The sequence below is a fragment of the Nothoprocta perdicaria genome, unplaced genomic scaffold (genome assembly GCF_003342845.1).
Source record: "Nothoprocta perdicaria isolate Ctin4 unplaced genomic scaffold, notPer1 scaffold_409, whole genome shotgun sequence".
Taxonomy (NCBI): Eukaryota; Metazoa; Chordata; class Aves; order Tinamiformes; family Tinamidae; genus Nothoprocta; species Nothoprocta perdicaria.
In genome coordinates, this window is record NW_020455654.1 from 258,107 (window position 1) to 275,549 (window position 17,443).

The 17,443-nt window shown below is 37.4% G+C and overlaps 1 protein-coding gene across 1 annotated transcript in view; it reads left to right on the forward strand.

Annotated features, from left to right (window-relative positions):
* Nucleotides 1-1,413: 1,413 nt before the first annotated feature.
* FRK (fyn related Src family tyrosine kinase) overlaps nt 1,414-17,443 on the forward strand; it is a 48,247-nt gene continuing 32,217 nt past the window's right edge. Inside the window, exon 1 of the mRNA XM_026045664.1 lies at nt 1,414-1,844. Coding sequence (XP_025901449.1) covers nt 1,414-1,844 — 431 coding nt within the window. The remainder of the gene's footprint in view (nt 1,845-17,443) is intronic.

Below are 17,443 nucleotides of genomic sequence, written 5' to 3' on the forward strand. Positions count from 1 at the left end.
TTTCTTCTTTCCAGTAAAACTCAGCAAGAGAAGTCATGAGCTGCAAATGGAGCTGAGAGACATGTAAGTGGTTAAGGAAGACCCTTGTTATTGCTGACAAATTTATGCAACTGCTTCTGTTTGTCTTCAGGAAGATGCCTTCAGGAAGGTATCTGAGGGCTCTCTTTGGCCTGTTTTGCCTCTTGTTGATATATAGGCATGTGGTGCAGACAGGCCACCTCTTCCACTTTTTGCYCAATGCAYTGCACGTTCCCCATACTGATGGTGCTTTACAGCTGCTACCTCCACAGCTTGGCTAGCGCTGCCAGGTTGCAGGAGATGATAGCTCTCCAGGCTGCTCTGCCACAGTGGCACCCTGACACACATACTGCCTGCCAGTTTATAGATGCTTAAGGAATGGACATAGACTAGCTTGCTCATTTTCCACTACCTTTCTTGAGGACTGGAAGCCTACCATTATTTTTTTATATGGTTGGCATGATTAGCCAACTCTCTAGAGCAATTCTTTSGCTCGTGACTCTTGTTTAAAAAGAATGATGGAATTCTTTTTAAAGATGGAAGATGGAATAAGAAATGAATTAAAATCTATTGTGGTTTTACTGTAAGTCCTGTGTATTTATTTTTCCTCATATGGAGGGCGAAACCCAGCTCAAAGAAAAAAAAAAAAAAAGAGAGAGAGAGAAAAAAAAATAGCCAGAGGATTGTTGTTTCAAAGCCCTGACGTTCAACAGGAGGAAATGCCTGTGTGTGAAGCAGGAACAGAAACAGCAGGTGTGCTGCAGGTGAGGATGCCTACCCGCCTCAGGCTGGCAAAGGATTCCCACAGAGAAGGGAAAACAAAGCCAACCAGGAAACAAACAGAAATATTCAAGCTGTCCACGTCGGAGGCAGCTTAGTTAATCATTACCAATATGGACTGTGCAGAAGTTCACAGTTGATCACACTGCAGAATCCTGCTTGGAGCAGGTGAACACCTATCACAAGCAGTAAGAAATGAGAAGACTCCTGGATCTGGTTTTCTGAATGTGGGTTTTTTTTTTTTTTTTTTTTTACTGGGGAAGAAAAGGATCCATGATCTTCTGTTCCAAGACCTCAGGCCAAACACGGTTCTTTTGTTACTTTCCTGTCCGGAAGAGGAAGTGAGAAATTCCCTCCACACGTGCTCCGGTGACTGAACGCTCAAGTTTCACTCTTGAATCAGGAGCTGCCTGTAATGAGCTCCTCGTTGGGCCTGGAGAGAAGGTTCAGTTGGGGCAGGAGTTGTTTCATTTTGTGCCAAAGGAAGAAGGGAGGAAAAAGTCCTACGAAGAACTAAAATGTTGGCGGTACAAAAAATTGCCTAAGGATATTGCAATTGGGAAAAGTGAAAGGAAAGAAGAAACAGAGGAAGGCACCAAGAAACAGAGCAGCAGGATGGGAAAYTTCTGTCAGAAGCACTGCGTCTGCTTGACACCCTATGTGCCTTGCATATTCTCAGGGGCAGAAGATGAGCCAGTTGAGAAGTCTGGCCAGGGCTTCATCAACATTGGTGTGGTAGGAGATGACTTCCGACCAGTGCACAAAGACAGAGATGATGAGATAAAAGAGAAACCTTTGCCTCCACTGCCTGAGCAGCACCTGGTGAATGTTTGCAGATTTGTGGCACTTTTTGATTATGAGGCTCGTACTGATGAGGACTTGAGCTTCCAGGCTGGGGATAAGCTTCAAGTGTTGGATGCTTCACACGAGGGTTGGTGGTATGCTAGGCTCCTCCTGCCCGAGGGGTCGGTCTCTGCGGGCCGCAAGCTCCAGGGCTACATCCCTGCCAACTACATAGCTGCAGACCAGAGCATTGAAGCAGAACCGTAAGTAACCTGGATAACATGCCAGTAGAGTCTCTTCTCCTTTAATTTAAGCTGTTTTGGAGCAGACTGTTGTGGCCTTTTCTATTCCTGAGTAGGACTTTATCATACTTGGTCTCCTTGCTTTCAAGTGGTCCTACCAGTGGTAGAGGAAGCCAGCATGTGTGAGGAGAAGACAACACAGACTCAAAAAATCAGTTATAAGAGACAAAGTGTTGAAGATTTTGTTTGGATTTAATTTATTTCCCTCTCTGATAAGCCCTGGTTGCTTGGTAAAGAAGGCTCTGGGAATAACAGGTTGACCACCACTCTGAGGGCTCATTGTGGTTGTTGGTATAACAGTAAATGTGCTAATACTTTTCAGAAAGTAAAAAGAAATAACCCCTGCCCTAAATAGCCTATAGTCTAACTGCTGTGCTATCAATTAGTTAAGTGTTTTAAGTTAACTTGTAAAGTTAAGTTGTAAAGAAATCTATCTTTATACCTGTGGATTCTTGCTACAAGTGAGTGTCTAAAGTTTAATTTATTTTACTGTGATTCATTTCTTATTTGTAGCTTAGAACAAAGACTAGAACAAAGTTAACTGGAGTAAGAATTGCAAAGGAAAAAAAGGAGTGAATATAGCAAAGGAGTGTAAATTAGACTTGTTAAAGTTTCACAGAGTTTAATTGCTCAGCCCATGTTTGTCTGCCTCTTCAAAGCACATCTGATTGACTGTACCTAACATTTAGAACTGCAGCAGAAATCACATGAAATAAATTACCTACCCCACTAGTAAGGGTGAGTAAGGAGTGAGTCAGTCTGGGTTGCAATTACTTGCGTGTGTTGCAATCAGGGGCAGTATTTGCAACCAAAGCAGTGACTGAAGTGCTGGAAGTGCCTGTAAAATTGAAAGGGACAACAGAAATAGCATTTTTAGTCTTCAGAATTAGTTTTTACTAGAAACTGTGTATATTTCTTAACCCATCATATCCAATGATTTACTTCAAACTCGAGAGGAATGATGCAGCTTTTCAGTTAACGCTCTTTTGGACCAGGAAAGTCACCTCTGATCTGATCCTCCCACTATATTTCCTAGGACTATGAAAATTGTCTTAGATAGGATTATTCCAGTCCCTTAGCAGCTCTGCAATTTGTGTTTGAGGCATCTTATGGCTACTGCAGCCTGAAGACCTTAATTTCCAGAAACTGATTGCTCGTTTCTATTTCTCTGTTCAGGCAGACAATATTTTCAACAGTCGTTTTCAGGAGAATTCTTCCAATTGCAGAAATTAATCTGCAGGGAAGGTGGTTTTCTGAACCACTGGAGAAATGGTGGTAGGGTATAATTCAACTCAGTTTGACCTTCGCTCTCTTTCAAGAACCTAGTTTTCTCAACAGGTCATCTAAAATTTCTACTTGCTGTTAATACTGTGAAAGTAACTTTACTCAGTTATAAAACAAAGTCTCAAGTACCATCTTGCAAGATCCCTCTCATTTTTTCTAGATTTCCAGCATCAGAAATGGAATTAACTTTGCTAAAGTACATTACTGTATAATCCCTGACTTTTTACTTTCTTTTTATAGGAAAGAAAATCTTTTAGTCCTTATGTATCTTCCCGCCTTTTTTAGTAAAGGTGAAATTTGGGCAACAGATATTTGTTTATAGATTTTTAGAATAGTAGAGAAGTGGGAAGCTTTCACAAATTTCAAATTAATTCATTTCTCTAAAAGTTTGATATTCCTTTACTGTAGTACTGTACTGTACTGTAATAATGAAACTAATCTGGCTAAACATGTAGTCTTTTCTCAAGTACTCGAATTTCTTGCTAGGTTAGTTGGCCTTGTTGAATTTCAAAAAAATATATATATAAGACTTCCTTGCATCAGGCCACACAGATATCTGTTCATATAATCATACCCTAACATAGGCTGAAAAGAACATCAGAAGGTCACTCACATCAGTTCCCCAATTCAAACTGTAGCCAACATAAAATCAGACCGGTTTGCTTGGAGTTGTGTCAACTTTTTTACTCTTACAGTAAGGTTTTTTTTTTCCTTATATCCAATCAGAATTTTCTTTGCAACAATTTCGTCTAAAGCTTTGCCCTCACTTGTATTCCACCTTTAGGTGTTTCATCACCTTTTATATCACTCATAGGGAGGAATTTATGAAATTAATAATTTTCCTTKTTTTTTGAGCTGCAACTTTTAAAATTAGTATTTGTAATGAGCTAAACAAGATGAACAGAGACTAGTAGAAGAATCTCCTCTTTGCATTGGTACTGCAGAAGTCTCTAAAGATCAATCAGGGCCAGTCTTTAAAAAAAGAACAAAACCAAAAAGAAATGATTTATCCTGCTATATCCTTGCTAAGAGCTCGATGTTAAAATATGAAAATTACTCATATCAATCTGACTTGCACAGTGGCAGTTGTAGGGGAAAAAGTAGCCTTTGATCTCTCCTGAATATGCTGAGATACCCTCACATGTTCTTGATAGATCATCCTGCACACAGATGTGGAAATGTGTTTTTTATTGATTTCTTATGTACTTTCAAATAACTTCAGATTTATGTATTAAGGTCAGCAAGAGGACCTCTCTTAGAGCAAGATATTTTTCCAAAATGCAGCTGCCATTAACGTTTTGGCTCTTTGATTCATGGTATTAGTCTTAGAAAGCTTGGGAAGAAAGCCAAACGGTATGATTTGCAGTCTTCTTTAGCAGCTGACTTTAGCATGATTTTGTGTGTATGCAGATTTGGATATATAGTTTGCATGTGCATATATATAGTTTATATACAAGCTGTATTTGTATAAACTATATATGAATATGTATATATAGATATGTATACACACATATAAACAAAATCAGTATCAACTTTTTAAGAGATTGAAATTTGTATGCATGGATGGAAATAAAGGAGCAGAAGACATGAAATATTCTGTAAGTCAKGGGAATGACTCAGAGATGATATGCTGAGTGTGGAAGTTGAGCCAACATATTCTTGAAGGGTGCAATCAAAAACATCAAAGTTCTTTTGCTAAACATCTGATTGTTTGTAGTCCTCATGATTATAAAAGACAAATTTTACCTGGTACTTTTTAACAACATCTTGTCATGATCTGTATTGTAGACCCAATTAGAGACTGGTAAATCCATGTAGCTCTGTGTTTGCCTTGTTGACAGAAGATATTACTAGATAATGACATCTTCTGTCCAAGTGCCTCAGCAGCCAATTTTGTCTCTCTCTGAAGTATCTGTGATTTTTTTTTTCAGAGGGAAAGGCTTTTGAACTTTTCTTCAGTAAGAAAAGTTCTTTAGTAAGAAACTTTGCTCTCTTGTCTCCATTTAGATAACAGTTTTTTGCTCTWGGAAGTTACTTTGCTTTCACTCCATCCACTATGACTGAGGTAGTGMTGGCAAGACAGAACAGTAAGTGGATGAAAGGGAAGAAGAAAGGATCTTTAATAGCTCCACTTTTGTAGGGAGAGGGAAAAAAAAGTCTTTTATAACAAGGGAAAATTTCATGCATTTTGTCTATCAGAATGTTAAAGCAAAACTGATAGACATTTCTTAACTGTGTTTCTTAACTTTCCTCAGATTATTTCTTCCCATTTTTCAGAGAATTTATATGTAGAGATGTACATACTGTAGATCACTATTATTTTCATTTATAACAAGCTTATGTCAAAAGTCAAATATCTGCTATTTGTAAATGATATCTAATCTAAAAAGCAAGTTTCTCTTGCTTCCTTCTTTCGGCTTGAGTAAGCCCTTCTAATGTGAACAATTTCAGTGAAATCAGTCTCACTCTATATGAATTGGGGACGAATAGAAAGGATAACTCAGTGATTTGGATTCTGCCTGCTACAGTACTGCAGTCTAAATGTGTAAGGTTGATTACATAATGCATAAGATTAAATACATCCAAGAAATGCCCAGGTCCTACCACAAAGAATATTTTAGACAGACTCAGGAAACAAGGCCCTTCATTTCTATATTTACCAGTAAAGTCTCTTCTCCATGACTAATCTCTCGTAGCACCTGCAGGACTCCTTATTTCAACAACATCCTGCACAGTGGAGGTTGTACCTGGTTTCTCCAGAGACAGGTGTGTTCTGGCTGTACCTGCACCAGGGGTGGCAAGGAAGTCAGTGAGCAAAAAGCATTGGTCAAGCAAGCCACAACTGGAGGTGCTGTACATATACAGGGAGCTTCTCTTCAAGAAGAACTGAATATGTAACTACATAAATATGTTTTTAATTTTCTCAGTCTGCATGAAAACAGAGGCTACTCTATGCTATTCTAAGTTGAATTTCCAGCAAAAGATGATCATAAAGGGCAATCTGATTACCATCTAAATCTAAATTAAAATACACAATTAAAAAACACATTCCTGGGCAAGGAATGTGTTCTTACTTTCTCTATAGTCTTTTGTGTCTGCTTTCTGCACTATAAATAAGAACCATAGCAACAGACTCACCTGCCCTTCTTTGATTACTGCTGGTTGTTTTAACTAAACAAGAAAGCAACATAGTGCAAGTTGTTATGGACAACAAATACAGCCCAGATGTACAGTTCATTCTAATGAAAAAAAAAAAAGGAGGAAAATTATTCTATTGGAGTAACATGAATTCTGTTGTTTAGACAAAGGGCAGAATATACTTATCAGGACTCTTTCCACACAACCTGATGGACCTGTTGGCTGTTTAATAGAATTAACTGCATAGGGCATATTCATCCCAACATGTTACCAATGCAAGAGTGCTGTGCTAAGAAGTAAATCCATGCAAATTCCTGGTGGATTAGGTCAAAGAAAATCATTGCAATTACTTTTAACTATTATCAGTTTCAGAAGCATTCCTTATTTCAGAGAGATTCCTTATGTAGGTATTTCCCAGCTGGTGGAAACTGGGTCCCAGATCTAATCAAAGAAACTTCACTAGTCAATTCCACAATGATCTTTTTATGCACCTCTTGGAAAGGAGAAGCAACTTCTAAGCTCTTTTTTGAATACTCCTAATTCCTTCACCTTCTCTGACCTGAGTCCACTTTTAACTATTCCATACGTTGAATGACTCTGAGTTAGTTTACATAAAGTGTCCACTATGCTGACCTATTCCAAACCTTCTACAGATTCTGGCTAATGAATTTTCTTTGGTTCATGTGAGTCATTTTTCAACATGCTATTTAGAGACACAAAGGCAAGGGGCTCTTTTAAAATGAAAGTTTTGCTTTTGCAGAACACCTGAGAAATCTGAATGCAGTTTGACTGCATTCCCTTTCTCGCTCCCGCTCTGGCAATTTCTTTTAATATTACAGTACAAATTCCTGAGGTCACTATCAGAAACAGGAGCAACGTAACCCTTGTACCGAAATGAACTTTTAAAAACTGCTCTGATCTAACGCGGTTCCTTTGTATTTCTCAGACTATTGGAACTTTTTATGTTAGGTATCAAAATGACTTAAGTTTTTGTAGCTAAAGATTTTGTATCATTGAAATACCTATTTATTATAAATCCTTGAAATGGCTGCATATAAACTGCATATAAAGTTTGAAGTCTTTTATTTAAACGAACACACTCTTATGTATGGATTTTAATGCACACACATAAACTCCTAGAAAGTCTGAAGCAGTGATACTTTTAGGACCATGCAAAAAAGCTGTGTGACAAGGTGGATTTTGCAAAGCCGTAAGATTGTGCTTTTAATGAATTTTAACTTTGCACACTGCAAAGTTTGCATCTGCACTACCAAAAGTTTGGAACCACTATGCATGTTCAAGAAAGGATTGTCTTTCTGTAACTGAAATGGTTGAATTGTAGGAAAAGTGTCTGAATGTAATCTCTTAACATTTTAGCCTCATCTGAACATGCCAGTAAAGCCTTTAAGCATATCTCAAACTCTTTTTTTTCCTCTGTTCATTTCTTCAATATGTAAAGATACACTGATGAAACTCAAAAGATGATGTTGTACAGAGCTCTGAAAAAATAACAGGTTTTGTCAATCACCAGTGGTGTTTACACATCCATGTCTATAGCCATTTCCAGAAAATGGGTATCTCAGCCCAGCTAAGTGTATAGTTCATGCAAACTTGTCTAATTTCTAAACAAACTTGTCTAAGTCTAGTTAGGTGACCTAAAAATAGGTCACCTATTTTTGACACTGTGCTTTTTAAAATATCTCTAAATATTGTTTATTCAAACTTTGGAAAATGAACAAAAGTCTTACTACATCATCTACAGTTGAAATTAGCATATACATTACATACTATAATTAGCTTATAGTAGTCTCCATTTCTATATTATGAAAGATATGGTGTCAATGAACTATGTGAAGACAAGAAGCCATATACTTTAAGACTGGTGACAGTTTTACTCATGGCACTTTGAAACCCAGGTGGTCTTAAAGTCCCTCTTAAAGAAAGAATAACATATTCTTGTCAGAAAATCTTAGTTGTTCTGTCTGATTTTTCTTCAGTCTCCATAGGAATAGTGTTGTGTGTGTCAGCCTAGATTAGCCTGTTTTGAGCAATGACATTCATAAAAATGTATGCCAGATACTGTATAATAGTTACTATGATCTCAGTAGTTGCCTTTGATGGCTGTATGGCACAATACAGATTTGTGCAGAGCTCAGTGATCTCTGAACAAATTCAGTAGAAAAAAATAGTAACTGATAGTTCAGCCAGGGTAAGAAGTCCTAATGCTGTGCTGATTTTAGACAAACTAGGTCAAGTATCTCTGTGAAGAATTATTTTGTAACATAAAAGCACTGCTGGTTATAGAAGAGTTTGGGGTTCTTTTGTTTAGGAAGATACCTATACTAAAAAGATTAAGTCATAAAAATATAAGAAAAATCCTGCTAGGTCAAATGAATGGCCTYTCTAGCCCAGATAATCTGTTTCAGAAAAGTTTTTATGAAAGTGCATAAGCCCATGTACTTTATTTCATCTATTCCCTTTGTGTTTCAKCAGAGGCTGCAATTGTTTTATTAACTGTGTTAGAGAGTACAAGACTTCTGTTACTAACCTATTAACCTGTTGTTAAATCTAGTTAGCAAAAATGTAGGTGTTGAAATGACTCTATTGTTTTAGGAGGAGATCAAGATACATGTATGCATGTGTATATATATACAAACACACATATATGTGTGTTTGTATTTAAAACATAAAAAAAGAGATATAATATTATTGCATTCTTACTGYGATATTTACTACTATTATTGCATACTTAAAATATAAAAGGAAAAAACAATTCTCAGTAAATACTTAAGAGCACTGTATGGTACATATATTTGAGGACCCTTCTTGCATTAAAACCTAAGAAAAGGTGATTAAAGTACTTAGATTAAGAAGCTTATTTTTTTATAGGATTTTTCTTAAGAAATGTTAATATTCAAGTTTTATCCTAATAACTGTTAAAAAAAAAGGCATATTTAGCTCTCCAGACATGCTTAGAATTTGTCTGGAAATAGATTTCAAAATAAAACTCAATCTGTTAGAAAAATAAAGATCAGGTAGAAGTACATACTGTTTATCCACTTGGATACACTAATCCAAATCAATGAAAATGGGATAATCAGAGTAATGAGTTAAATATCAAGGGAAGATTCCAAAAATGACTGCACTAATTGACTTATTCATTACCCCTATGCAGATTACTCAGTCACTAAGATATTTCTGATATTTAGATTTGCCTTCAGCAGTGTTGGTAAGCATTCTCCTTTAGTTTTCTCGTACTAATGCAGCTATATTGCTAGAATCCTATACACAATATTTTTCTTGTTTGAAGTGCAAACAATTTATTTTAGCACAGCTTTTCAAGCCTCACTGCAGAAGAAGAGGAAAACAAAAGACAGAAAAATTCTGTGGTGGGATATGGTGCRACAGCTCTCATGACTGCAATGARGCCATGGAGGGATTTAGGCTTTTTAGGAAGGACAGGCCAGGAAGGTGAGGTGCCAGAGTTGCTCTTCACATGAGAGAGCAACTGAAATGTATGGAGCTCAGCATAGGGGACAACCAAGCGCAATTCGAGCACCTGTGGGTGAAGGATTAAAGGGCAGCCCAATAGGAGTGACACTGTGGAGAGAGTTTAGCACAGGCCTCCTGACTAGGACCAAGTAGTGGGTGAGTCCTTCTCCAGGTAGCTGCGGGAAGCCTCCCGATCACAGGCCCTGGTCCTCCTGGAGGACTTCAACCACCCTGATGTCTGCTGGGATAATCACACAGCCAGGAACAGACAGTCCTGGAGGTTCCTGGAGAACATTGCAGATAACTTCTTGATGCAGCTGGTTGATGARCCAACAAGGGGAGGGGCGCTGCTAGACCTGATAGTAACAAATAGAGTGATCTAGTTGGAAATGTGGCTTGTGGGCAGTCTTGGCTGCAGTGACCTTGAGATGTTGGAATTCATGATCCTGCATGGAGGAAGCTGGGCTAGAAGTAGGATTGCAGCCCTGGACTTCAGGAGAGCTGACTTTGACCTCCTCAGATTTTTTTTTTTCTATCAAAAAAAAAGAAAAGAGAGTGTCTTTAGTGTCACACAGAACCACTGAATCAGTCACTGTATGGTGGAGGTTGGAAGTGACCTCTGGAGATGATCCAGCCCAACTTCAAGGATTGCATCCCTCCAAGGAAGGAGACTTCACAACCTCTCTGGTTAACTTGTACCAGTTCTCTGTTACTCTCACAGTAAAGAAGATTTTTTTCTCATTTTTCCAGTTCCTGCTTTTGTTTTATGCCTTTCCCAAACTTTTACAGTTTATAATCTTACCAAGTAAACAATGTATATGTGCCTTAGGCTGACACATAGATGGCTTTCACACTGGTACAGTGTTGGATGTGGTTTATTTTTACTTCTAGAAATCAAACGTCTTTGGTATGCCGCCCTTTCCATCTYGTCATCTTTCAAAGGCTGCCCCCAAATCGAGAGCTCTGTATGGTTAAGAAATTTTGCACTGTATGAAAAACCAATTATGCTGTCTGGCTTGAAAAATTTGGGTTTTCAGACTGCTCAGTTCCTTTTTAATACCCTTTAGAGACTGAGTGCCTGATTATTCTGCACTAATAGCAGAGCAGACTAGATGTGAATCTGCTCAGACTGCTGGCAGTAGGCTAAGGAAAAAGATGTGTGTGTGTGTACAAGAGAGCTTCCATGGAAATGGATGGAAAGATCCATTTTACTACTGGTATCCTGCACAACTAAATGGGACTTTTTTTCAAGGGCTTCTTCTTTACCTCTGCACTGAGGTGAATTTGCCTGGGWGAGAAGGAAAGTAATTTCTCAAGAAAATCATTTGAGTGCTTTTGGAAGCAGTAATGACTTRAATGAATGTATGATTGAACATTTTTGAGTTTCACTTATGTTAAATCAATTGATGTCATTAGTGTACTCTGTACCACGTTAACATTAAGGTTACTTCAAGGTTTCAACTTTGTTCCTCAGGCATTCCAAATAACAGAATTATTGCTACTTTCAAAGTATATAATAGTAGTATATCAGTACTTTTATTCATGTATATGTTAACAAATGTATAGAGATGCTAACACTGATGTGAGATTTTGCAAGTTTACTTGTAAGGCTCCATGAAGTAGAAACTGGGCCTGAGGAACACGTTTTCACTCTTTTAAAAAGATACTTTCACATGGCTATGCCTCATACAAAAAGCCCAAAGCAATGCCTATTACAGGCAATGGTAGACTCACTCCAAAGTCATGTTTTAGAAACAGTTTTAAATGTAATGAAGTCCCTATCCTAGCACAAAACTACTATTGGAACAAACTTTGCTGCAATAATTGGCTCTTGGTCTCTTAAACTGGAGAAATATCTGTGATTTACATAACCAAAACAGAACAAAAAATATATGATACCATTTTCACCTGAGAAGAACTTCAGATTGTGTTAAATAACACAATATGCAGATAGCCAATGACCTGAAGAATGAATGGATATGTTAAAATTACTTAGTTGTGAATGGACCTCACAGGACGAGATTGACTGAYAGAGTTACTCATGTAAATTCAGTCTGTGGTTTGGTTGCTTTTCTTTTGTGCTATCTTCCTATTGTGCTATGAAAGTGGGATCAGGTGAGCTATGCTATTTTGCGTAGCCTCTGGATTTGGGATACTCTCCCTCCATGAGCAATGGCCATTTTCAAGTCATAACAAAGTGGAAGAGTGACCAAAGTTGCAATGTTTTGTTGTCCTGAAGAATCCCCCCCAAAGCTGCACCATTTGGTTTTGCAGTGGCAGCACATTCCCTTCAGTAGGCCTTACTCAAGTACCTGAAGAAGAGTCAGGAGAAATCTCTGGGAGAAAGGAAAAGGGCAGGGCTGTGGGCATGAGTGTCTTGGTGTATTCTTAAGAAGCTTGACTGAACTCTAACCAGGGACAGAGGTCTGAGCCTTGTTCCTCACCCTTCTGAGTCAGTCTGAATTAAGGAGATATCATTGACCCAAGCATGTCATTGAGAAGTGTCAATCCAGGCACTCAGGGAAAATCTGGAGCGCAAGCCAGAACAATAAAGTTTTAGGTGTATATTGATTCACCTTTCATTCTGCTGTCCAAGGAAAATGCCTTTTTAAAAATGCAGCCCCTCGTGTGAAACATAAAKACTGTGTGCTTCTGTTTGTTCCCTATAGTAATGCTAGAGCAAATTCAATTCCATTATGTTTGCAGCAAAATATATAGTGAAAATTTAACATAATATTACACACTCTAATAAACAGAATAACATGCAGTTATCACCTATTGAAGTACTGACTAAAAAGGTTTATACCTCCACCGTATCACATCTTTTTGTGGACTAACAATCCTAGCATTTATTTTTACAAGAAAATAAATGTGTTCTAGATGGTAGCAGGAAGTACCAACCTCTGGTGAGCACTAGATTTTACTGTACTCAATCGTTAACATTACCCTATACAAACAATCCCCACARTTTATTATGGCCGAAGTCCCCGAAGCTCTGACAGTGCCTTTCTTTAGGGCATTGCTCATTATTTCCAACCAAACTAGCACAGTAATACAAAACAAAGCTGTTTCTTAGACTAAAGGAGTGTCTTTTTTGGCACATGAACTAATCTACTCCTCCAGTTTGTTCCAGTGGGCTCCCTGAAGCACTTGTTAGTGCAATTGCGGGGCCTGTTTTGGGTCTCAGATGTGAACAAGGCCAGTCAGCTTGGGCAGGCATTTCACTGGTTTGTTATACTTACACTGGTCTTTGGGTGGTCTCGTGTAGGGAAAGCTGATGTTCAGTGCTCAGCGAGTCATAAATTGAGATGATTTTTTAAAAAAAGATACTTCACCATGTAAACGTGATAAATCTAGTTCTTTTGTTTGGAAATATAAAACTGTTTTCTGGCAGTAACATGCATTTCACCCATATTACCCAAAAATATTAAAGGTTCTCCCTAAATCTGGTGTTAGGTTCACATACTTGCAGTCCCAAAAGAATTACCTGTATTCTTACAGTGACATGTTCTACAAATTAGTACATAGGCATCTATGCATGAAATTTATTCCAGCAAAGCAGTGACTATACTGTGTTAGATAGATAGATTAGAAGTGCCTCATTTTGACTAAACATGCCCTACATGGATGGATGGATTATTTGTATCATTGTCATACCAATGATTAATAATAACAACAATATATATAAAATACAATATATAATACTATAATATATCGTTGACTAAATGAATTTAGGAAGAGAGGAGAGGGGAAAGGGATTCAGGGTAATAGAGAAAAAGCAATGGGTCTCATTTTGTTTATTTAGCTTCTTTTTTTTGAAAAATAAAAGGAAAAAGAAAACAATATCTTTTATTTTAGTTTTGTATCAAATCTAAATATTTAGTATGGCCAGAAACAAAATGCAGAGCATTGTTTGGTTGTATCTTGTTCCAGGTGACTTGATCCTTTCTGAATTAAGCTTAAGAAAAAAAAATAAAAAGGTTTATAAATATAATGTTTTTAATTTTTTTATTCTTTTTTAAAAAATAAAAAGGTTTTAAAGAAGCAAAAAACAACTTTAAACTACAATATTTTGCTTAGAAATTGTACACAAAAAGTGAAGTTTTATTTTCTCTTTTTTTTTCCCCCTTTGTCTTTTCAACTCCTCTTACATTCTGGCATCTTACAAAGAAAGATCTCTGAATTCTACCAAAAATTTAGCATTTTAAAATGCTCTAAATTTGTGATAGGAGTGTTAGCAAAATGATATCTGAAAATGAAAAGCAAAGTATGAATTATTATTTTCCAAAACTATGTTTTTCACTGTAATGGTTATTTGAAGTTTTAATCAACAAACATACAAACAAAACATACTGTTCATTTTGAGATACAATAGTACAAGTGCAAGTACAACAGTACAGTAGTATTATATTGCCCGTACTTTCAAACAGAAACAGAGTTCTTCATATTTACACAACATAAAATAATGCTGCTTTTTGATAGAGCTTTGCTGCTTACATCATGTAGGACTGAGATTTAGTGTTTCAGAACTGTTTCTATGTTCTTCAATGTTTCCCTAAATGGAAGGAAAAGTAAACTTATTCCACCCACTTTTACTGTGAAATGAGTCAGAAGCTTTAGGGTCCACATTTAATGTAGATATTGGTCATTTAGACTTGGAATAAATTATTCAACAACAAGGATCTGAGCAGCAGGCCTGACTCAGATCTTTATGTAAGAAGGACATTCACTGTGACTGGGTAAGTTTAAACATGCTGCCCTGTGGAGTCATCCCTGAAAACCTGAATTTCTGGTTTCACCTGGAGCAAACTAGTTTCTGATTAGGGGAAGTAAGCAATCAGATTTCTGATTTGAGGAGATAAGTAATCAGAACGGATGTGTACAAATTAAATGAATTTTTCCTTAAGTATTGCTCAAGCTAGATAATTTCTGCTGTGTACTATGTTTTCAATTGATTTACCTAATGCTACAAATTTTATTAAAGTTCTAGTCTGTCTGTCTTGTTTCTGAGGGCAATTCGATAAGTAAGGTTTAGACCAGTGTATTCCCCTAAGTCACCTCTAGACAAGTATATGATGATGATAAAGAGCAAAGTATTCTCTAGGCAAGTACAAACATGAGCAGTGGGATTAGATTAAGAAGGGAAAAGGGAGAAGAACTGAAGAAAGCAGCAGCGTAAGAAGGGCTGGTCTATGAAATTGTTTCCCCAAGCAGTAGCGAAATCCCTGCCAAAAATGCATCTGCCACAGGAGCAGAACGGCTCTTAAGCCTGGATTTCCTGAGCAGGTTACACCCTTGGGCATTAAGGATGTTATCAGATGAAGTCTTGCCTTTATTTTCTCTTGTGAAATGTCTGTTAGTACTGATCTTTCTTTCTCTCCATCCCCTTGATAATATTCTGTACTTCTCTCTTCTTTTTGATCTTTTACTGTCTTGCTTCTTCCCTCCCACTTGCCATGTCCTATGCATTTTTTTTTATCAACAATTATAAAATCCTTCTTAAATTTTATTCTTGTTCCATGCATCTTTGTACCTCTGAGAATATGCAACCATGAGGGATGGACAGAGTTAAAAAATCCAGGCAAGCCTGTAAAAGAAAACAAGAAGAAATCTGTCTCCAAAGGAACAGAAACCTCATCTTTGATTTTCTAGCCTCTGCACAGTGAAAGTTTGCAAGACTTGTAATTTTGGCTTTTTCAGTATGTGGATGCTGTGGCACGACTGCTAAGGCATATGTTTTTGAGCATGCACAGAAATGGGATTTTTTGCACATTTTAATAGGCACAATTTAGCTTGACAACAGWATTTTCTATTTTTGCCAGTTCCATCATCAGATTCGCTGCAGACTATAAAGGGAAAATTGAAGCAGGCAGCGCTCATCTCCCACGCTTTCCTTCACACATGCAGTCCATCATTTATAAAGCACGTCTGTTTCTTAACTATGCTACAGCTGGGGGGCTTTGATCTTTGCAATGATATTTCCTAATTTCTTGCAATGTCATCCCTTGGGAAATTGTATTACTTCATTAGYCTTAAAACCAGGGCATCTTACAATTAAGACTGAGTAATATTTTCTATCACAAGCGCTTGTTTATTTGCTTACATTTTTTCTTTCAGGCTTCACCAGATTTGATGTAAATTTTCCAGGGCTGAGACCAGGCTACCTCCTTCCTTCTGTGAAAACAAAAACTGTGTCTCACAGTGATATGGGAAGGGCTTTCTGTTTGTAGTTGGAAGGGCTTGATATTTGGGAGTTTGCTGTATCGAAGGCGTATGCTTTTTTGCCCTTTACAGAAAATTCTCTTGAGACTAACCAAACCTTTGAAAACAGAACTGTACGTTATACATAGTGATCTAGCAGATTTGTTAGAATTCAATGGCAACATTCTCTAGATACTCTCGATATTCTCTTTAGAAAAAGACACAGTCCCGTCTCAACTCACAGATTATTCCTCCAGCTGCTTTTCCAGCAGAATTCTGGGGCTGGATGATGGAAACCCAGCAAGTGCTAGGATCCTTCCTCTCATTCCAGAAAGGGCAGATGCAAGTGGGAGCCCTTAGGAAACATAAGTTCGTGCTTATGCAGAAATGTTTACCCACGGCAGCAGACTGCAAACCTGGCAGTCTGGTTTTGAGGCTGGCTCAGCAGGGCTCTTTGTCCTGCTCAGATGACAGTAGTGAAGAGTGGGGCACACGAGCCTGTTAAGGTTTTTCTGTGCTGAGTAAGGGCAGTGCTTACAGGATGGGCATATGATGTTGCTCTCTAAATAAGCTAAGTCCTATTCATTACTGAATTTCCTAAAGGCTATCCACAAAGCAATTCAAACTGCAGAATCAAAATTAGAAGGAAATGTTTATAATAATATCCTACTGCCTTTGTCTTGTTCTGCAAAGTTTCTTTGTAAAAAATATTTTACAAGGAGGAGTGCCATAGAAAGAAGTTAATGAGTGTTTGTAAAGCACTCAGATACTGTAGTGATGAGCACTATAACATAAGCTTCAAGGAAATTAGCCCTTCATATAATTTTATAACTCATCTTGAGAGCAGACACTAAACAATGCACAATAAACAAGCTCTATCATCTACACTGTGGCAAAACAAAATACAGGATAACTATTCAGGGAACATTCATTTTAACACACTGCAAGGAAGAAGTGGATGTGGCTGTGTAATTAAAGATGATATCACAATAGATTTTCCCGAGAAAAGTCTGAGTGGATGCTGTAGAAGCAATTTTAATATTGGTATCTCCTAACTTCGGAGTTGTTGATTTTGCATCAAAAACTTTCTGTGACTGCACATTTTGATATACTTAAAATATGAAATGTATATATGGTAGAAGCCTTTAGCTTTTTGATTTAGTGTTTGTAGGAACTTTTTGCATTCTAGAGAAATTGAAATATGTTTGGTATACAATAACTCTTTTTCTTTATCCTCTTCCAAGGATTATGTTATAATTTCTATACTTCTTAGCTCTTCCCTTGTTTAGAAAATGTTTCTTTTATTCTCCTCTGTCCACAGACAGAGCTAATATACTCCACGTTTACTACTGAGGGCAAACTAACCCCTTTATCATCAATGCTTTGTCCATAATGGAGAAATGGACAGTTATCACAAGAATCATGATTTCTGCAAGATTTATCAG